General features: G+C 37.3%; 3 protein-coding genes across 4 annotated transcripts; 1 reads left to right on the forward strand and 2 right to left on the reverse strand.

The window, feature by feature from the left end:
• Positions 1 to 51: 51 nt before the first annotated feature.
• Positions 52 to 8,238, forward strand: LOC107467312 (pentatricopeptide repeat-containing protein At2g17033). Of its 2 annotated transcripts, XR_008002649.1 has the most exons (3): positions 52 to 450; positions 517 to 1,906; positions 7,958 to 8,238. XR_008002649.1 is itself a non-coding variant. In XM_016086360.3 (2 exons), exons 1-2 carry the CDS (start codon positions 157 to 159, stop codon positions 1,585 to 1,587), a joined length of 1,365 nt encoding a protein of 454 aa, XP_015941846.1. In that variant the 5' UTR covers positions 52 to 156; the 3' UTR covers positions 1,588 to 2,233. The 2 variants fall into 2 exon arrangements, 1 of the variants encoding a protein (XP_015941846.1); XM_016086360.3 differs by lacking the exon at positions 7,958 to 8,238 and having other exon boundaries at positions 517 to 2,233.
• On the reverse strand, positions 2,205 to 7,673 carry LOC107467245 (uncharacterized). Its single transcript, XM_052254419.1, has 11 exons — positions 7,368 to 7,673; positions 7,092 to 7,172; positions 6,469 to 6,918; positions 6,282 to 6,374; positions 5,742 to 6,148; positions 5,007 to 5,656; positions 4,873 to 4,888; positions 3,766 to 4,435; positions 3,534 to 3,626; positions 3,050 to 3,453; positions 2,205 to 2,959 (listed from the first exon to the last, which is right to left on the reverse strand). Exons 1-11 carry the CDS (start codon positions 7,405 to 7,407, stop codon positions 2,306 to 2,308), a joined length of 3,558 nt encoding a protein of 1,185 aa, XP_052110379.1. The 5' UTR covers positions 7,408 to 7,673; the 3' UTR covers positions 2,205 to 2,305.
• LOC107467309 (serine/threonine-protein kinase ATR) lies at positions 7,923 to 21,795 on the reverse strand. The gene is made up of 13 exons (XM_016086354.3): positions 21,264 to 21,795; positions 20,847 to 21,166; positions 20,619 to 20,743; positions 20,264 to 20,408; positions 19,524 to 20,111; positions 19,370 to 19,445; positions 18,521 to 18,836; positions 16,709 to 17,965; positions 12,954 to 16,326; positions 12,283 to 12,852; positions 11,097 to 11,720; positions 8,630 to 8,824; positions 7,923 to 8,427 (listed from the first exon to the last, which is right to left on the reverse strand). Exons 1-13 carry the CDS (start codon positions 21,712 to 21,714, stop codon positions 8,260 to 8,262), a joined length of 8,208 nt encoding a protein of 2,735 aa, XP_015941840.1. The 5' UTR covers positions 21,715 to 21,795; the 3' UTR covers positions 7,923 to 8,259.
• Between the last annotated feature and the right edge of the window lie 603 nt (positions 21,796 to 22,398).

Here is a 22,398-nt window from a genome sequence, read left to right on the forward strand (position 1 = left end):
AAAGTGAAATGCCCCATGGCCCATAAAGCCATAAGAAAAGCCCGTGAACCGTGATCGTTAATCAGTTATTTTCTTCACTCTACCAACTTTTTTACTTAAAAAAAAAAAAACGTTTTTTTTAACCTCTGTCTTCTAATCTTAGTTGTCACTCTGTGAATGGGGAGTGTGAGTGTTCAACTCCAGTGGAGATGGAACCAACCACCACCGTCGCCGTCACTGTCACTACCAGTTACCGTTACCATGACAGTGATGATGCAGAGGTGTAGGTGTACGCTAACCAAACAAGGCGAACGCTTCCTCACAAAGCTAGCAGCAAATTCCGATTCCGGAACCCACACATTCATTCGACGATTCGTTAATGGTTCTCCCAAATCGGTTGCTCTATCCACTCTCTCTCATCTTCTATCTCCTTCCTCCTCCTTCCCCCACCTCTCTTCTCTCGCCCTCCCTGTAAGTGCCGTAAACCCTAAACCCTTTTCTTCTTTCCCCCTTTTCTAATTTCCCTAAATTTCGCAGCTTTATTCATGTATCGCCCAAGCTTCCTGGTTCACTTGGAACCCTGCCATTGTTGCGGACCTTGCAGCGCTTCTTGATCAACTGGGTCGTTCTGAGGAAGCTGAAGCTCTGGTCTTTGAGACCACTTCCAAGCTCGAATCACGAAACAGAGAGCTTGCTCTTTTCTACTGTAAGTTGCTTGAGTCACACTCCAAGCGAGGCTCACAGAAAGGTTTTGATGTTGCTTATTGTTACCTGAACCAGCTTCTTCGTAGTTCTTCCTCTGTTTACATAAAACGCAGGGCTTTTGAGTATATGATTAGTGGTTTGTGTGCAATGGATAGGCCTCGTGAAGCCGAGGATTTGGTTGAGGATTTGAGAGGCAATGGTGGAGGGATTGACCCTTCAGCTTTTGAGTTGAAGTCCATTATGTATGGTTATGGGAGGTTGGGGTTGTTCCATGATTTGCAGAGAGTTGTGGATCAAATGAAGAGAGGTGGCTTTGAGATTGACACTGTTTGTGCCAATATGCTTCTTTCAACTTATGGTACTCATGGTGAGCACATGGAAATGGTTTCATGGCTTAAGAAGATGAGAAGCTCAGGCATCTCATTCTCAGTCAGAACCTACAATTCTGTATCAAACTCTTGCCCAATGATCACGAGAATGATGGCGGAGCTGAATGAGTTGCCGCTGTCAATTGAGGAATTGAATGTTAGATTGGAAGGAGGGGAGGCTATGGTAGTTAAGGAGTTACTGGATTCTTGTGTGATTTTGGAGGAGGTAATGGTGTGGGATTCATCGGAGGCTAAATTGGATTTGCATGGATGTCATTTGGGTTCATCCTATTTGATTATGCTGCTTTGGTTGAAAGAGATGCGGCGGAGATTGAATGACTCGAATTATGGGATTCCAGCAGAAATCACTGTGGTTTGTGGGTTGGGAAAGCATAGCAATGTCAGAGGAGAGTCTCCTGTAAAAGTGTTGGTTAAGAAGATGATGGTGAATATGGGAAGTCCCTTGAGGATTGATAGGAAGAATAATGGTTGCCTTGTAGCCAAAGGTAGAGCCGTGAAAAACTGGTTATGTTAATCAAGGACTGCAAGCCATGCATTACAACTTGATTCGTGATTAATTAAAGTTCACCAACATGGGTGGAGTATCAATTTCTTTGGTGTTGGAGAAATGCCAACAATAGGTTAATTGTCTATTACTCTGAATGAATTTTCTTATATATGATGAGCGAATGATGGGTTGGTTAAAGACTAAATGGTTCTGCTTCAGAAAGAGCATACAGTATGAAGAGATCTCTTATCTACCATGGAGATTAAGGTGCTGTTCGTCATAGGCAAATGGAAACAGCTTGGTTGTGCAGGATGAAGAGATTATTGATAAGGACTTCTCCTTTCAGGTAGGATAAGAGCAATCAAGCTTTTGTTGCTGTTGATGATAATCATAGAATAGTGATATATTTATCTAAAAATTGGTGCTATTGAGTATTGAATTCAACTTGTCATTAACATGGATTCCCACCCTACCATATTAATTCCAACCCAGAGATCATCTAGATTGACGCGAGTACTCGGCTTCTATATAGTAGCCCCTAACAAATTGTAAGCCTTATATGTCCTCAAGATTAGTTGTGTTTTATAGTCAAACTCTACCCAAGGTAACTCAACAGAGGAAAAGAAAATATGCGAAACCAGAAAAGTGAGAATTTCTGCTTTAATATCTTTTATTTTCAATACCTTATTACATTTTTCACACAAAACCTTATTTATTTTGGTTACACAAAGCCTCATCTGACTCACTAACCAATGTAGTCAAACGCAGTCCACCTAATCCCAAATCTATAGAACATTCCCCCTGTTACTCTCTCAAGCAATGCTAGTAATAGGACCAACTTGAGAGGCCAAACATACACGTACACAACAAATACCAAGATCACTGGACTAACACAAAATACAGCAGCAAGTAAAAAGATCCATTTGGGGAAGAAGGTGTAGATCAAAACAACACCAGTCATACAAGAAATGGTAATCATGACTCCCATAGAGATACATAGCATAAAATCCCCTGATATAATCCTAATTAGGCGAGAGGTGACAGGATAACCTTTTTGCTTCCAGGTTGAACGAAGTATAGCTGAAGTGTGGAAGACTATAGAAAGTGCACCGGTGATTACTCCAAATCCAACCGATAAAAGAAATATAATGTACCATATCTTGTCTTGAAAGAGAGGGGTCTTTCCTTGAATGTTGTTAGTACGAATAGTGAGAGCTGCCGTTATCCCTAAGCTCACAATTAGAGTTGCTACAACTAGAAAATTATTTGCCATTTCATTCAGTTCCGATACTGCTGAATCAGTTAAGTCTGCATGTTCCTCATGAAATAATTCTTTTGGAGTCATTTTTTCTTTATTTTGCATTGTTTTGAATCCTGGTGGAACTATCTTCTCTACTTCCTACAGTTCAAAAATAGAAAGGACTTTAGATGAAAGAAATGGATAAAGTAAATTAACCAAATGTCAAAGATGATGATAATCTGAATGCACCTTAAACCAAAGCTCCTCACTTAGAATTAGAACATGATTTATTGATCCGAATCTTCCTTTAGCCTCCAACTTCCCAGCTAAATGAAGAACATTATTTCCTTCTTTGTCAACTTCTTGCACAATAGCATTCTTGTATGCACCCTTGCTCAATATTAGTTGGTACACAGATACTTGCCGATATGAAATAGCAAGGTGAAGTAAGGTTTTCCCCTCGCCATTTTTTTTCATTAACAATTTTGGATTGTGCTTTAAGATAAATTCCAAAATCAGGAGGTTTCCTGATTTTGCAGCATCAAACATTGCTTTTGGCATTCTTTCAGAATTTGGAAAATCATCTTCTTCGACCATGTGTTTAAACAGTGAATTGAGAATATGTTGATAATCAGGAGCATCCTTGTCAAAGGCTGACAATGAGTCTCATCAATTTATTTTACATACATAACTATTATCTGAGAACCAATTAGTGAAAGTTTAGAGAACTAACTTTGCTGAGCAAGTACTTCAAATGCAGTTAGCCCTTTTTCATTTTTTACACCAGCAAATTCTGGATATCTCTTTAACAACATTGATGCCACAGCTGTGTTGTCCATGACAAAGCAATTAAGGAGAATCCATAAGTCATTGGAATTACTTAATTTTCAACATGAGCTAAGAAAAAGAAAGTAGCATAAAAAGTAACATGCAACTAACTGTAAGCATATATAGTAGTAGCTTACTGAAATTGTTGTAGGTAAGGGACAAGAAAAACAGGTTAACAATGTCTTGGTATGATAAATGAGTGTCCATATCATCACTTTGAGTTTTCTCAAATAAAAAATTCACCATATGAGGCTGCCCTGCTGAAAATGCCAATTGAATTGGTAACATGCCTTTGTGGCCTCTAAGCCAAAGCAAGCCTGAATTTTTTCCAAGTAAAATGGTTGCAAGTTTAACATTTCCTGAAATGGCAGCCATAGAGAAAGAAGTGTTCCCATCTGCATCCATAATTTCCAAATCTTGCATGCTCATACGTTCCACTAACTTCTCAACAAAACCAATATGTTCCATGCTTACTGCAATATGAAGAGCTGTGTCTCCATCCCTAGTTAAAGTAGTAGATACCCAGTTTGGTTGAGTTTCATCATATGATGATGCCTTTCCCCAATCCCCTAATGTGGCTGCCATGCATACATGCCTTTTATATGCACCTGAACATATATAAAATTTTCTTAAGAACTTAGTATCATTATATTTTAAACAAATTATAATTAGATAATTAAACTTACCATGAGGGTCTAGCATGTCAATTGTAGTTGAGGAGGTAAATGCACCTGATTGTGCCATATCACTCTTGTGGTATTTGGTGGGAGTCACTGATTTTACACTTTCTTCTATAAATTGTGAATACTAAATTTGGTGGTCAGGGAGTGTAGCATTTATAAGTAGATGATGATCTACTGTGAACAACCATGGCAAATATCTAATGTTGGAATTTTTTAGGAAAGTTCACACCCTTAAGATGAAGTTTGGCATTTCCAAATTATTTAATTAGTCTCTTAAATAAGTATAATATGTTGGAAGTTTGTTCTTTCTGCTTCTCCAAGCCAAGTTGTTATACTCTATCTTTTTTAAATTTTGGAACCTAAAAAGCAATTATTTAACATAATATAACATCTTATGCCACTGAAAAGATATTAAAGAATGCTAAGAGAGGTCATAAAATTCCATACCTACCATTATTGTTTATCTATATTCATACTTTATGAGAGAATCACTCAATTGAGGAAAAGATACATGCTTGCAAAACTGCAAACAAGTGTTAACTTGGCCTTCAATTTTCTTACATTTTTTTCACAAAGCCTTGAATTTTTTATGGTCATCATAAACAAAGCCTTATTTGTTCCACTCAAACAAGAAAGTAAATCAATCCTTATGACATCAAGCTAAGAAACTCCTAACTCCTAAGTTTTATATGAACCACAAACCATCGTAGAAAGGAGACCACTTAATTCCAAATACTGAGAGTAACCTGAGTGCAGGTATCTCACAAAATGCAAGTACTAAGTGCCCTAAGAGAGGCCAACTAAAACTATAAATTACATAAGACAAGATCACTGGAAGTACAGCAAGTGCAGCAACAAAATAGATTATCCATTTTGGGGATGAACCATAGAATAAAAGAGCAGCAGATACACAGGAAAATGTACTCATTATTCCCAAAGCGAAACAAAGCAGCACATGCCCAATTGTAATCCTTGTTAGCCTTGAGCTTATGTAACCACTTTTTTGCTTCCATATTGAACGTAGTATGGCTGAAATGAACAAAACTATTCCAACATTGGACAAGCATATTCCAATAGAAATTGATAGCAGAAAAGTATGGTACCATATCCTCTTATGAATACTCCCTTCTTCAATCTCAATGGCAGCAGGAACACTGAGACCTGCTGTTATTCCTAAAGTTGTCATAAGAGTTGCCACAATCAGAAAATTACTTGCCATTCCATTCAGTTCAGATATAGCTCTTTCACATAATGTTTGGTGTTCTTTATGGAATAATTCTTGTGGCGTTTCTCCTTCTTCATTTTGCATTGTCTTCAATGATGCTGGAACTCTCGTCTCCACTTCCTATTCGAAAACATGAAAGAGTATAGATTGTCAAGCCTAATTTACACTCTAAAAGTCTAAACTTTAATAAGGAATGCGGGTGCACCTCAAACCAGAGCTCTTCACTAAGAATAGAAGCTTGATTTATCAATGAACCAAATTTGATTTGAGGTACCAATTTGGCAGCCATGTGAAGAACATTGTTTCCTTCTTTGTCAACTTGTAGCATATTAGCAAATTTGTATGCACCATTGCTTCTTATTATTCGATATATAGCTGCTTGTCGATATAAAATTGCAACGTGAAGCAAGCTTTGTCCATCACCGTTAATTTTTGTCAACAAATTTGGATTGTACTCCAAAATAAGCTTTAAAATTAATATGTTTCCTGATTTTGCTGCATCAAACATTGCTTTTGAAGTTCCTTCAGAGTTTGAAAAGTCTTCTTCCATAAACTTAAACAGCAAATTCAGAATTTCTTGGTAACCAGCAGGACTATCCTTCTGATCAATAGCTAACAACATAATCAATGTAATTAATTACAAATTATAAAGAACAACTCTTCAAATTTCAAAGAATACAAGTAAGGGGAGAAGAAATAAAAAATACACATGAAGTATAGAAAGGTATAAACAGAGAGAACTAACATGTTTGAGCTAACACTTCTAATGCAGTTAATCCCTTCTCGTTTGTAGTAGTAGTAAGTTCCCTGTATGTCTCTAACAATTTCAATGCCACAGCTGTGATGTATGGCCATTAAGTAAATTTCAACATAAACAAATGTTCTTTTTGAAATGTATATAAATTAAGATTCAGATATTATGTTGAACTTACTGTAAATGTTGCAGTTCAGTGCCAAGAAAAACAGCAAAACAATGTCTTGATGAGAGGGTAGAGTATCCATTGAAATTCTTTCACATAAAAATTCGACGATATGAGGGTGACTTGCTTTACATGCCAATTGAATTGGCAACATGTGATCCTTTTGGCCTCGAATTCGAACCAATCCCGGGTTCTTGTTAAGTAGAATTGCAGTGATTTCCATGTTTCCTGAAATGACAGCCATAGAAAAGGCAGTGTTCCCATCTGCATTGACAATTTCCATGTCTTGCATGCTCATAAGTTGCACCAACTTTTCAACAAAACTGCTGTGTTGCATGCTCACAGCAATGTGAAGAGGTATGTCTCCATTCATGGTCAAGGGAGTATGTACCCAATAAGTTGGATCATAAGATGAAGCCTCAATCCAATTCCCTGAGGTCACTGCCTTGCGTATATAGGCTCCTGAACAGTTCATATTTGAATGGTATCTTTAAATTTTTGTCAAGTAAAAAATTCATTAGACTTGTTAATTTTATTTGCATAAGCTATGTTGTCTAATCAAATATGTTCGGGAAATAGTAAAAGAGTATAACATCATAGAAGAACAAAAAATGGGTACACAAAACAAGACTTACTGTCCTTTGGCCCCAAAGAAAAAAGGTCTCGAAATTGTGCATGCTCAGCTTCTTCTACTTGGATACCCAACCTATTGCAATCTGTTACATCATTTAGCGAACAAGTTATATATAATTTTTTTTTTTCATTCAGCTATATATATAATTGGTGCGTAACTAACCATATAAGGGTATGATACTACTCACTAGACCAAAAGTTAGTGTAACTAACCCACTTGAGCATTTTGATCATGTGATGTCATTAGTAAAATAATACATATACACAGTCTCAGTTACCTGTAGCTGATGGTGAGGTGGTTTCACTGGATTCAGACATATCTTTGTTATATTATTCTTCCTTCTATTTAGGGTAATGTGAATCACGAAATTAGATTGTGTTCAGGAACAATAACTAAAGCAATACTATTTAAATAAACAAAGATGAACTTTTCGTGAACCACGTTTGAGAATATATATTTTAATGTCGCAAGTTAAAACCAGTGTACCACATTAATTAGATGCTGATGCTGAGAAGTGATCCTTGTCATCGACAAGATGAACTTTTTATTGAATGTTGATTAAGTTTGGGAGATGTTCTAAGGAACTTTATTCTTTACTAATATTGTCGGCAGTTTTAAGTTAAAACCACAGTTGAAAAGCTGTGCTGTGATCCTTGTTACTAACAACTACTTTTTGATTAAATGTCAGTCAAGTTTGGAATTATATTATATTACATGCTTGATCTTGATAGTCAAGCATGGTATTTTGGAACTTGGAAGCTTGTTGTTAACTTTTTTTCCCTTTTCCATGCAAGTTGTTATACACTTGTACATATGCTATGAAATTATCACATGGAACCATGGAATTTGATGCATTCATATATACAGGAATGAGTCCATAACTACCCCGAGAGAAGCTATATACAAAGAAATAAAACAGAGGATCCATACTTCCAATGTGATGCACCCTTCTAGCTGATGGATCTAGCCAGGTTAAGCAAAATGGGCTTAGTACTTGCAGCTGGATGAGGTTGAATCTCCTGTGTCTCAAAGTCCTGTAACTGCTATACCAAAAGAGGATGACCTCAAACAAATCCGTCCTCAGCTTGCTGGTTCAATTCTAGATTAATTAGCAACGTTGTATTGTAACTGACTAAACTATTGTAAGAACTTTTCAATTCATCTGATCCTCAAAACCATGGCATCCACCATATGTACATCTTTCCAAGATTCTTGTGAGATACTGCTTCAGCAATTAGTCTTCGGGCTTGACCTTCTACAGCAAGGGGCAACGAAGGTGCAGCTCCAACACCAACCACAACTCCTTGTAACCTTGCTTCGATATTACTAATGGCTCTCTGTAAAATCCACGGAAGGAATAAAATAATAAAAATTTAAATTGCTTTATTGTTGCAAACCATAATCATATCTTGGATAATTTTCTTTAATGTTCTTTTGATCTGAACTATTACCAATGAATAAATAATGAACTTAAAGTCAGTACTGCGGTTACTATATTCAAATTTGTCTTGATACTAAAAATAGAGTGGAACACCAAACCTGTGCATGTGGATTCTGAACTTCTACTCCACTGGACTTGTGAGATTTTGTCCATTCCACAAGTGGATCATGGATGAAAGTTTCAAGAACGCTCATAAGAGTCTCCCTGTGTGTCCTCAATACAGAAAGTGTAATTTCACAAACCCTCAAGAAGATTCCCTCATATCCAGTGATACCTAAACCATCAATCATGTTCTGCATGTTCATCGCAGAATTCACAAGAACCAAAACATAATCAGCAGCAAGCAATTAAGTTTCTCAAGCATTAAAATAATATTATCTTCAGTAATTCTTAATTCTTATTTAGTTATGAAAAATATTCCAGACTACATAATTCCAGATATATTTGGAGAAGGTATGGCTTATTATTGCCAATTAGAGTGAGACAATGAGCTGAGAGGTAAATTGATTATACTATATAGTGTATTCTAACAAGTGTTATATTATTTAGAGATTGATTAGATAATATATAAACTAATATTAAATTTGAATTGTTTTATATTAAAAATATTTTGCAAAACATTTATTTGATAATTTGTATATAATTTCATATAATTATTCAACTAAAATGTAATACAAATTGAAATATAGTTTATTATTTTAAGATTTTAAATTTATTTATTTTTAAAAAAGACATAGGTCTTTTATATTAGAGTTGTACAAAGCTATGTTTTCATTTGTTGCTTCCATTTTTATATTTGCTTTAGTTGTCATACTTTGTCTTCTCATTAGGGGTGTGCATGGGCCGGGTGAAACCGGATTTGATGTGACTCAGACCCGACCCGAAATATATACCGGGCCTATTTGTTAGACCCGAATCCGACCCTAGACCCGATGAAATCTATACACTTTCGGGCCACGATTATACCGGGTAAAAACCGGGTGAAAACTGGGCCGTTAACATTATATTACCTTGATACCTTCTTGTAAGTTAGTATGTAAAAATATCCAAATTTCCAAGACTCCAACTACTATTTGACATGGTAAAATTCACTTAGAAAAATATAATAAGAACCAACTTTTCTGTAAAATTAAAGCATAACCATAATCAATACTAATATTGCCTAATAACACCAAATATTTAAATCAATACAAATAACACAAGATTATGCATTAGTCTAAAGTCTTATGCATTTTAAATATAAAACATTAACTTATAGTCTTATATATAATGACTAGTAATACAAAATATTAAGGTTTACAATACTTAAATTTCACATAATAATAGCCATCATCCATCACTAATAACACAAAATATTAATTGTGTATGATGACCGGGCCACCGAGCCGATTTCGGGTGACCCGAGATATGGCCCGGACCCGACCCGAAATAATGACCGGATCTATTTTTAAGACCCATACCCGGCCCTAGACCCGATGAAATCACACCAAATTAGCCCCAAAAGTGTTCGTGACCGGGCTGGGTCTTCGGGCCGGGCCGAGCCATGCACACCCCTACTTCTCATATAGTGTTCTTTGGTTTACAAATAACTAAAAAAAGTTAGAAAAAAATGAATGAGAATGAGAAACACAAAAAATGTAATATAAAATTATATTAACTTTATAATCACGGTATATTTGAATATATCTAGTAAGGAGATGTGTCAAATTTATACTTACTTGGGTTAGAAAAAATGAATGAGAATGAAAAATACCAAAAATATAATATAAAATTATGAATTAATTTTATAATCATGATATATTTAAATGTATTTAGTAAGGAAATGTGGCAAATTTAAACTTACTTAGAGGAGTTTTTGCCAATTAGTATGAGAGATTAAGAAAAAAAAGAATAGTAAGAGTCTGATACAAATATTGTATCAAGGAATAGAGAGAATTAGGTAGAAATTCAGAGAGTAGGATAGATATCCCAAAGACTAGGGCCAAACAGAAAAAGTAGAATTTTCAATTACATCATGCATGCTCTTACTATTACATCATATTCCTATTTATAGTATAATTCTCTAGTTGAGTTATAGGCCCAATACTAATCCTAACAGAGTCTTATGTAACATATATAAGTAAACTAAATAATGTAGTAGTAAGAATCTTAAGTCTTAACATGTATAAGTTGTAGAATTTCAACATTTGTAATTGAAAATTTTTGTAAATATTACTAATATGGCACTTTTAATGTATATTTATTGTATTTAATTAGTACTTTATGTTTTAATTGAATAATAATAGATAAGAGTTTTTTTTTATTTTTTAAAAATCTTTTATTAAAGGATGATTGGTTGATTTCCAAGTTTTGCCAATTAATCAAAGTTGCTGACATAGCATCATTATAGGAGAAAACATGGCTTAAACTCAATGTAAAAAAAGTTGGTATCAACTTTTATATAAATAGAAATAGATAGATAGATAGATAGATAGATAGATAGATGGTATTGATATCAGAGAAAAGTTATCAAGACATAGAGAACATGTTGGATTTGTTGCCATTTCCAACATGGGTTTCTCTTACCTGGGTTAACCGAAAAGGAACAAGCTCAGGCTTCTCCAACTGCAGGCCTTTGTCAAATAAGCAACTGAAATCAACATGAACACAATCACCACTGGTAGAGTCAAAAAGAATGTTTTCACCATGCCGGTCACCCAGCCCCACAATATGCCCGACCATAGACCAAACTGCAGTAGTGTGAGCATAAGCAACACGGGCCCTGAACCAGGCAGCAGGCTCAGAAAATGTAGTCAAGAACCATTTGTGGAAAACAGGAGGGAACATCGGAAGGATTTTTCCCTTAAGCATCTCATCCTCTGGCATTTTACCTTGGCATTGATCATAAATTCGTTTAATATGACCATTAGTTTTCTGCCTGTCATACTTCCCACAAGTTATATATACGTCTTGAAGAATTTGTCGAAGTCCACGAGTGTGGGGCACCCACTCTACCATACCACAGTCCTCTGTCAAAGGAATCACAGCAAAAGTACGAATATAGAGCTTCCTTCGTCGACTTTCAGGATATTTGGATAGCAATCGATTAATCATTGCAGTAAACTCCATCATGCGGGCATCTTTGCGAAGATCATCCTTAGGTTTGCAAAGAAAGGGACGTTCAAGGCCATCACTGCCCAGTAGAATGATCTGAAATACATAGGGACTCATTAAGATGATAGTGCATGCTACATGTCTGTGGAAACTGAAAAGAAGTTACGTAATTAATGTATCACAATAAGCAGCAGTGTCTACTGATTAACAATGCCTAGTCAACTGAAAGTATTAAGTATGTGCAAACTGAAACTGAGGAAATAAAAAAGGAAAAGGACAAAGAAAAGAAAAGAATAAAAAACAAAAGGAAGAAACAAGAAAGAAGAAAGAAAGAAAGAAGGATGAAGAAAGAAAACAGTACTGGATCACACCATGCATGCAGACAAAGTGAACTATGAACTCAGAAATCAGAGAGAAAATAAATGAAGTTATATTTGATAAAGAAAAATAATATAAAGAAAAATAAGGGTGCATTTGGTTTACATTTTCATTTCCAATGTTTTCTGTTTTCAGAATTTTGTGAAGGAAAGAGAAAACATGAAAACAACAAAATTCTGTTTTCTTTATGTACCTTCTATTTTCTCTTTTTCCTTCGTAGAATTCTAAAAAAAAAAGGTGAAAATGAAAACGCAAATCAAATGCACCCTAATCCACTCACTTTCTTAGGTCGCTGAAGAGATGAAAGAATTTCAGCCTCATCTGAAATTCCTGCTATGGTAGGAAGATCTGTGGCAGGGAAGATATCTGGCATAAGTGAATCACCAGGCTTCCCCTCAACTGTTGGCAGATTAACGGTAAGAGATTGTTGAATTGGCATAATGATCCCCAGAGGCATCATCCTCTTTAGAGCACTAAATTCAGTTGAGAGATTAATTGTCCTTGCCCTTGGTTGACCAGGATGAAAGCATAACTTGATCAAATGATCAATAAGGCTCGCAAATTGAACAAACAAACTGTTCTCATTACTTCCCAGGCTGAAACCTTTACGTGCACCTTGTATGATTTCAGCTGCTGCTTCCCGCCTTGAAGGAACAGTAGATTTTGAAACTGCAGCCATAATCCATAGGCCCTGCTGTGGATACTGGCGAAGAACAGAGATAATGATAAGTTTAACCAGTCGAACAATTTCTTCATTCTGGTGGCAAATTCTAGAAACCAGTTGAGGTAGCACCGTCAACCAATGGTATGTTGGTAAATCCTTCAAGCATCCTCTCATAATACTCATTACCTACCAAAAAGAAGAAAGGAAAAATCACAAATGTAAAAGTAGTGGACAAGTCTTTCCTATTTACAAGCTACGAAGACAAGAAAAGTTTTTTGCCTATCTACCTTCCCATGTATACTCTTTAGATCTTTGTTTGAGGAACCACTTCTTTGACACATACTCCCAAAGTCAAACCACAGGGTTAATAACCTTGGAAGTGCCTGAAATAGATTCTTGTGTCCCCTGTGAAGTCCTTTTGCATAGAATAACAGTACATCAGGAAGATAGGACCACCAAGACATTTCACCACCAACAGTAGCAGCCTTTGAAGAAACTCGTCTGGGACCAAGTTCAATATTCTCCTCCTGGCGTTTCCGGGCATCACCGAGCACTTCATCACAATACTTAGCAATATAGAAGTATCCTTTCTCCCATTTGGGCTGCAGTTCCCTCACCCTCGTATAAAGACTTATGACATCTTCCTTCTGTTTCTGGCCAGTGTAATGAATCCACCTTGAGTACAAAAGGAGAGTCTTCGCAATATCTCTGTTCTCATTTGGAGATTGACTTTCACAGACAATAGGTGCTGGGTTAAGTGGTACTAGGGAAAGGCTAGTGATAGATGACAGAGCAGCACAGCCTAACACTTCAACAGGCATGTTCAAGAGAGATTGCTGTAATACTGCAATGGCACCATCTGACCGCCGGGTGCTCCAAAGAAGTTTTGCATTTTCCATGTGGACGTTAGGAGCACCACAGGCCTGGGCTTCTAAAATTGCTCTGTTGGCTGTTTCATAGTGACCAGCCAAGCGACATAACTTTGAATATTGAAGCCAGCAGTTACCAACTTGAGGACGAAGACTGCTTGCACTGAAAACCAGTCTCCTCAAAGCCAGTAGTGGCTCTCTAGCCCATAGTGAAGATTGTGTAAATCTGATACGATTGTCCCAGTTTTCAACCAATTTGGAGAAAGCAAAATCACCCAAATGAAATGATTTCTCTAAGAAAGAGTCATCACCTAAAAGAGAATGGAAGTCCTCCAACTCCCGTAGAAAGTGAAGTTTTACAACAAATGGGTATGCCCGCATGTAAGAATCCATCCCTGCAGCAGCTAAAGGGGCAATTAATGACTGCTTGGATAAAGCAATTTTCTCTGCAACTGAGAAGTGATCCCTCTTCATCATTGCTTGAAGAATCATTGCAACATCCAAGTCAAATGAAGCATTACTTTCAGAGCTGCTGCAAACTAAACCTTCTTCGTCAGCTCCACTAAGGTACTCATTCATCAAATCCCACCTGCCAAGCCTCCAGGCTGCCTGCACACCTTGCATGGACCATGCTTTCTTGTACTGAGGAATCCTAGAAATCAAACCATCAACATGAGTGACCATGGCCTGAAGATGGCACATGTTCAGTAAACAGTTAAGGACATCTGAATGCCTCTGAACTGAGGTTGGCTCCATCTGCAAAGCTTGTTCACAGGAAGTCAACACATCAGCCCAGTTACCATCTTTTTTGTTTATTAGAAGTTGATCTTGCAACCTCAAAGATTTACTTAAACAGGACAAGCCAAACAACCCATCTGGTTCATCCAAACAGCTGTATATTTCCATAAGATGAGAAACATCTTCGTCCTGAAAGATGCCACTCCTCTCAGCAGCAGGATTGAAAGCACCTGACTTTTCCCTCACATAGGATTCAAAGTACATCAAGGACCTTGCATAAGCCTGACACCTAAAAGAAGCACTAGCAAGGGTCACCTTTGGAATTGCAGAGAGAAGCTCAGAAACATATTTACACTGTACAAGGAGTTGGTCCTGATATGTCAAGGAATTTGAAGTTGGATCCTTTGAGTTTTGTTGCTTAGATGCTGATGAATTAGAAAGGGAAAGTGCAAGCCCTTGTTCAACGTCATCCACCCATTGTCCAAGATTATCAAGAAGAGTAAACACAGCTTGAATACAAACTTCACTTTGACCACCACTGTATCCATGAACTGGAGCACCACTGTTCTCTGATGCAGCTGCATCAAGAACTGAAAGGATTTCTTCTGTTATACTGTGCCGTGCCTCTTGTGTTCCATGACAGACAGCATTAAGAACTAAGTAAGGAAGCAAATATATTGCTGTTTGCATATCATGGCGTACAATACCTCGACAAGCATTAAAGATGCTTGCACGAGATCCAGTAGCATGCATAGTCAGTTTCCTAATCCAAAAGAATATCCATCTTCTAAATGACATAGAAGGGCGGTAAATTGGGCCAGCAGACGTTGATTCGGGCACTTTAGGAAGCTGAAACCTAGATGTTAAGCATGGGGCAATTATCTCTTTCACATAATTAGAGAACCGGCCCCATAATTTTTGGCCTCTATTGTTCATCACATTACTACAATTGGATCTCTTAATTTTGGATGTAAAACTGTTACTATTATCCTCATCCTTCTTTTCCTGTGATGTGGAAGCTGGAGCATTCTCATCCAGCGATGCTTCACAACCAGCAAATTTTAGTAACTCTTGTATAGCCAATGCAGCAGAGTCTTGAATAACAGTATCAGGAGCTGATCTAAATGCCCGAGCTAGGTGTTTGTGGATCAGTTCAAATATGAGGTCATCATCAGAACATTGAATTTTGAAACGTTGACATGAAAAGCTTTTTACTTTAGCAGGGTCAACAGCACCAAGGGCTCCAAGACAATCAGCACAAACCAACTTTAACCGCTGCCCAACTGCAGTCCTTGACTCTTCTGCACATCCTCTTAACAGTGATGTGATCAACAAACTCAAGACATCCAAGTCTGAACCAGATTCAGCAGTGATTAGAGCGGTAACATCCTTCCATCTCAAGTTCAAAAGCTTGCAAAGCTCACATGCTACCATGTACCTCACATTTAAGTTCTCGTGATTTAAACCATCCACTACATCTCGCAACTGATCCTTCAAATTTGATGACCCACGTGCATCCTCAATTGCTTTGTTCACTTCCGTCAAAGCAGGTATGCTGGGTAACGGGGGGAACTCACATATATGCTGTTTTAGGATAGCCGTGTTCTTAAGACTTAGTTCTTTCAAAATTTCTACCACTTTGTCCAAGTGTGTGGAGGGATTTTCTTTGTCTCTTTCCAAGAATGGAAGAAGGGAGGCAAAAACTTGAGAAATTATATGCTTAATGCTAGATGGTGATACTTCAGCCAATTGTCTTATGAAAAAGTGCAAGACAGACAGACCCTCCTTTTGCAGTGATTCATTACCTATTGCATGCATCAGAAGAACCATCAATTTTGGTACATAAGTATTAAGATGAGAACCCATCATTCTAATAAGCATCTCAATACGCTTCAATGCTTGTCTCCGAAGCACAAAATCGTCAGCATGGAGCAACTTCCTGTCTATACTATTAAGGAGGCCAACAAAATGATTCCTCAAAAACCCTGGAAGATCATCTCCACCAGTGAGAACAATAGCAATGCCTTTAATCATCTGAGGCACCCTTGCTAATCTGTAAAAAAATTTAGAAAAGAATGAGAAAGGACAAGTAAAATTCATGTACTCTTAATCAGCAATAGTTTGCTTCCATTATCACTATCAAATTATGAGCCCTTTGTTTGCCTTTCAAAGATGGCTATAGGAATATCATAGTACATAGGGATTCACTGCAATAGTTTCTAATAAACAGCAGCATGGAACAAAACCATTCTACAAACTAGTCAATGATAAAAGAAAATGAATATAAACAAATAATTACCTAAAGTATGTGATCCTTAATATTAGCTAAATCTAGGGAGAAAGCTCATATGAGTTATCAATATTAATGTCCAGTTTTGAAAGTTTTCAACCATAATGCCATAGAATATCAAATTCCAGAGATACACTCAGTTTACCTTATATTTATCTCATCCGAATCACCACCATCTGTAAAGCATATAAGTTCATCTAGAAGTGCAGGTAATGCAGCTGCAAATATTTCCTGTTTGTTGGAACCAGTTTGTGCATGGTAAAACTGCACAGAAGCAAGTAACTTTTGGTCATCTGCTTGATGAAGAGCAAATGCAAGCACTTTTGGCAGCCAGTTAACTATAAGTGGCACCATATCAGTGTTCAAACACTTGGCCAACTCATGTAAGGTGTCAACTGCTTGATTGTTGTCCTGATGACAGACCACAAGCTTTGGGAGAACAAAAGGGATCATTTTCTTCACAAGTTCTTCAGTCTCAATGCCATAAACAGCTTCCGCAAACTCCTTCACTAAAACCGGACGGCTCGCAAGTCTCTCAGAGATATAATCATACAGTTCGGTACAAATATGAACATCTTTTAAAAGAATTAGCTCCAGACCTCCTTTCAGATGGAAATAGCAAGCCTTGTGTATTAACCTTGATGCATTCATTCTTACCGCCACATGCATGCTATCTAGCCGATCAACCAACAAAATTAGACAATACAAGAACATTTTGCTATCTACATTAACAGCAGACATTATTTCCGCTATGCATTCCATTAGAGTCTCTAATATCTGAGGACTTTCTGCTACTGTCATGGCATGTTGAATTGTATCCAAGAATTTCTGCTCCTTGCTTTTGTCAACATCTCCAGGAAAAATCAAACTCAAAATGAGATTGTCTGCAAATGAACTAATCTGACTGCAAAATGCTTCTCTCAATTCCTTGCTCCTGCTAATTAAAAGAAACTCTACACATTTTATCCACTGAAATCTATTTTGGATCAGAGTATCAGCAGATCCATGTGCAAGGATGCGATGAATAACTTTCACGCAGGAAATTTGGACATCATGTGATGACTCATCAAACAGAAGTTCAAAAAATAAAGACTGAAGTTGAATAAGATTACATTCCAAACTAACATCTACATTTGCTCCATGCCCATTAGCTTGGTGAATAATTGGAGGATGCTGCTCACCATGATTGCGAATAAAAATTCTGTCACATTTTGAGCAGCTGAAATTTTGCAGTAAACAATCTACCGACCAACATGGTTTTCCATCTTTTACATTCAGAAATAATTTGCATTCATCTGTATGTAAGCCAGAGGTAGCTCCTCTGCATCCATAAAGGCATGACAACAGACCAAGTGTTATGGGAACCAATTTCTTTACCTTCTCATTATCTCTCTTTATGTACCTGCATAACAGATAGGGAAAATGTAACAAACAGAAGATTTGTTGTGCATCATTTGTTAAAAGAGATACAACTTTCCTCTGTGCATATATCAATGTGATGGGAAATTTAACTGACACATACATAATGGCAAAAGAACTGCTTAAGAACAAGAGCAGTTGTCATAATATTGGAACAGGAAAAACCTTGGAAACAGAAAACCTCTAATCGAACAATCTTGATGAAAGATGAGGTATAAAAGGGAAACACACTTCAAAGAATAAGATTTTGCCATTTGAATTTTAAATGATGGGGAAAAAAAAGAAAGATAGAAAAGGAAAAAGAAATGCTTGTTCCAGACATAATCCATCCTAGAAAAAGGAAGCAACAGTTCGGAGGAAAGGAAAAAAAATTAGCAAACATGTTCTTTCAATTACCTCCTGCAATTCAAATATCAACATCTCGTCGATGAGAGCCTTCACGTTAAACAAACAACTACAATGAAATTAATCAAATGACAAGCCTGACCAAACACATTATCTAAATCATGTACGCAAAAACATTTACTTAGTTACTTACTCAATCTTTTCAATGACAGGAGATGATATATCAAGAGTAGACCAGAAAAGCATCACTGGCATAGAAATGACAGCTTCAGTTCTTACTTTTTCAGCTTCATCATGCAGACCCATATCTAAAACTTCAAGAACAACACTGCTGCTCAAGTTTGGGCCTAGCTTGGATAATACTTGAAGAGAAAGGCATTTTGCTTTCCATGGGCAATGGTTATCAACAGCAGGTAGCATATGAGTCCAAGGAAGTTTAAGCACTACACAAAAGTCTTCACGGTAACGCTTATCTTGCAATAAGTTGTTGTTTTCCTTGAAAGCAGCTCCTGATTGAGAAGACATTAGCATGAAATATTAGAAACCTCAAACATGGAGTATAAGTGAATTTAAGGATGAATCCAGAAAAATCACCATACTTGGTTTCTTTTCATCTGTTTAAACTCCTAGACAAACCTAACACCCAGCTCCAACTTAATACACAAAAGAAACAAGAGAGGATTTACCAGGAATCTAGAATGCTACCAGCAACAATATATTGAGAAATTAAACATTTGACAAGAAATGCATATTAAAAAATACACTACTTGAATCGACAAGCTGCTCAAAACATTATGATGTTCTATTCAAGACATGTGATATCAGGTAAGCTGGGCAAATAAGGCCCAACAGCAAACCTTATATGTACTAGTTATGGGGGTTCGACTATATTTTTATGTTGGTTTTTATATGTACTAGTCACCAAATAAAATTAGAGGCAAAACAATGCATGCAATAGAAATAACAAAATGTTTATTACTAATATTATTATGAAAGTACAAGGTAATTGACAGTGCCAATGACAGTAAGATACAAAGCTTACTTTGGGAAAGCAATATACTGTGAATTCCTTCCAGGTAGATGGAGATATCTATGGTAATCGAATTTCCTGCTTTAGCCTATAATGACATAAAAAGTTAGTTCACTGAAAGAGAAACAAATTGTATGCCAGGAATTTTCAGCTATAGCCTTCCTACCTGTTCAACTATCCAAGGAAGCCATGCATGCATCTGCTGAAAAATTCTGAAATATATATTGGTTTCTGGATAAATAGAAAAGGTAATGCATAGCATGCTAAGTGCAGATAAAGCGGCCATCGGTCTCAAACTCAGCAAAGCATCACTAACAGCAGGAGCATTTAATGATTGGACAAATGAAAGAAGAGATTTATTCATATGATCAGCATAATCCTCTACCCTTTGGCAAGTAACTATACCACTATATTTGCATTCCATCTCAAGACTGGCATCTGAGACAACAATTTCCTCATTCACTTTTTGCCGCTTGATTGTTGGATTATGAACGTCCTCAATGGGCCTCTTTAGGCCAAGCCTCATGCTTTGAATTGACTGATCATTGGATGCTAATGTGGTTAAAGTGTTATCGTTTCCTTGGACTCCCCCAACAAGATGTGGACCAAGTGTAGATAGAGCTACTTGAAAGCAATCTATTAGAGGCCGGAATAGGTCTTCTAGTTGATAAAGTGCAGATATTAGATATTCTGGCTGCCAGATATGCGGAGGACAAACTCGAGCAATCCTAGCATAGGCACTGCATAGTGCAACCTGTAAAAGGAATACTATTAGAACCTGTTGAGCAATTCACAGCTTCAAATGTATCAGACTTCCTGAAAAGGGTAGGAACAAACAATGAAAACCAACAAATGGCTCCCTCGTTAACAAAACTTTTCCAAAGAAATGCAAGTTTCAATGTTAACCTTAAGTTCCTGGCTTTTGGTTCTCGACAACGATCGGCGGAATACACTGACTAAATCAGCAGCGGTAAGTTTGACAACATCTTCTGGGCAGCTAGAGTAGAGTGAAGTGAGGCAAATACCCATCGAAGAATCATAAGCCATGTTTCTGCAAGGGAGCTTTATCTTAATTTAGGGAGTAGGAAACATCCTTATTTATTCACTTAAAGAACCTTTCAAGACAATCTTCTAAATGTATTGGAAGCAGGGTTTTATAAGAAAATTACTTCCGAAGGAGGCATCCATAATATACAAACACCTCAATCATATGAAACCAATTTAAAAAAATAATAATAATAAAGTAATCAAATATTCAAACCTGAATACAGGAAGCCCCTCCTTGTCCACATTCAGGATAGTACATATTGACAGGATTAAATTGTAATAAGGAATGATATCATAGTTTGTAACAGTTCCAAGGATGTGTACAAGGTCAAAGCATGCCTTCCAAAATCAAAAATAAATAATCAGGTACAGTTTTTCAGTAAAACTGAGTGAAAGTGTGAAACTCTTAAACTCCAATTTACATGAATCGTTCATTACATACCATGTGAAGATCAGAATCCCCATAGCATAAGAGCGAACATGCAGCAGAAACAAACGACACGCCGATCAATCCTTCAACATAAAGCGTTCCTTCGGTGATACATTTACTGATAAGCTTCAAAATCCAAGTAGCAAAAGGCTGCCACCTCGCTTGGCCACTGAGGTCAATCAATAAACCATAGCCATCCACCGGTTTGAGCGTTGCCGGTAGATCTCCGATTCCGGAGAACGAGTCGCAGAAACACTTAATCGTGAACTTAGAAGTTGATGATCCATCATTGCAATCATGTTGATGGCAAAGGGAAGCCACGTGTACAACATCTACAAGCGCAAAGAGCTTACTGATTTCAAGCACAACAACAAAAAGCACTTACCTAACACTAATGTTTTCAACACTAGAGTTGTGAATTGCAGTTACCTTGAACAGCGAGCATGGCGTCAAGGAAGAAGTGGCGGAAAGCGTCGCGAGCACCGGTACGAAGCAAGGAGAGAAGAGATCCAATAGCTTCGAAGAAGACAGCATGACGAGAGCGGAAGAGAGGATCGGAGAAGAAAGGGAGAAGGCGAGCGAGGATAGGGAGAAGGGAAGCGGAGTCGGAGCCGTGGAAGAAGACGCCGGGGAAGTACTTAGCGGTGTGAGAGACGAGCTTGACGACGGCGATGGCTTCTCTCTCATTGGCGGAGGAGTAAGGGAGCAGGTATGCGTTGATAAGATTAGGGAGCACGGTACGAAACCTGACTTCCAAAGCGTCGTCGTCTGAGGCAGTTACATTATTGTTAGTGGTGGTGGTGGTGGTTGGAGTTGAAGAAGAAGCCGCAATGCGTTCTCGAAGCTCGTGCACTAAGCTCGAAAGCTTTGCCTTTGCCATCTATTATTACTGTTACGTTCTCGCAATGCCTTCACTTCATTTCATTCTCATTTTTTCCCTCCCAAAATGTTCTGTCAATTCCTTTTCTTTGGTGGGTACTCCAATGAAGATATTATAATTGTCTTCATGTGATAATTTTTCTTTTTGACCCTTGGATGATGGATTGTAGGGTTAGATTTTGATATGTTAAAAAAGTGTTCTTTCTATTTGAAGTGTGGCCAAATCAATAAATCACACTTTTATACAAAGAATCTTCATAAAAAGATGTTTTTTACATCTTCATTTGAGTAGCTCCCCCTTTTCAATATCTTTCTCTCTTACATTCTCCCTTCCCTTTCCCTTCCCCTCCCTCTCCCTTTCCCATTATACTCACTCGATGCTTTACTTTTTCCCGGTTTTTCTTTTCCTGAGCCTATTAACAAAAGCCCATAAAAAATGGGCTTCACAATATTATGGACCGATTAACAACCCTAGGTTAGTAGAAAAACGACCCAGATCCAAAAACTTGGAACGGGTTGGATTTTTTATTTTTAATTGATACTTTTACCCAAACATATTGTTGTCTATCACTCTATTGTAGTATTGTTAATAAAAAAAACTTTTTTTAAACCAAGTTGGGTTGGTCTAGTGGTTAGCTCACTAGTCCGCTTAAGCAAGTGTCGGGGGTTCGAATCCCGCCTTGTG

The sequence above is a fragment of the Arachis duranensis genome, chromosome 9 (genome assembly GCF_000817695.3).
Source record: "Arachis duranensis cultivar V14167 chromosome 9, aradu.V14167.gnm2.J7QH, whole genome shotgun sequence".
NCBI lineage: Eukaryota > Viridiplantae > Streptophyta > Magnoliopsida > Fabales > Fabaceae > Arachis > Arachis duranensis.

Excerpts from the sequence above, each read along its gene's own strand:
- LOC107467312 (XM_016086360.3), top strand. The coding sequence starts at position 157 with ATGGGGAGTGTGAGTGTTCAACTCCAGTGGAGATGGAACCAACCACCA. Across the intron at positions 451-516 it reads TCTCTTCTCTCGCCCTCCCT|CTTTATTCATGTATCGCCCA; the intron begins GTAAGTGCCGTA and ends TAAATTTCGCAG.
- LOC107467245 (XM_052254419.1), bottom strand. The coding sequence starts at position 7,407 with ATGTCTGAATCCAGTGAAACCACCTCACCATCAGCTACAG. Across the intron at positions 6,919-7,091 it reads TTCTTTGGGGCCAAAGGACA|GAGCCTATATACGCAAGGCA; the intron begins GTAAGTCTTGTT and ends TGAACTGTTCAG. Across the intron at positions 2,960-3,049 it reads GTGAGGAGCTTTGGTTTAAG|GAAGTAGAGAAGATAGTTCC; the intron begins GTGCATTCAGAT and ends TTTGAACTGTAG.
- LOC107467309 (XM_016086354.3), bottom strand. The coding sequence starts at position 21,714 with ATGGCAAAGGCAAAGCTTTCGAGCTTAGTGCACGAGCTTCGAGAACGC. Across the intron at positions 21,167-21,263 it reads CGCCATGCTCGCTGTTCAAG|ATGTTGTACACGTGGCTTCC; the intron begins GTAACTGCAATT and ends TTGCGCTTGTAG. Across the intron at positions 20,112-20,263 it reads CCAAAAGCCAGGAACTTAAG|GTTGCACTATGCAGTGCCTA; the intron begins GTTAACATTGAA and ends TTCCTTTTACAG.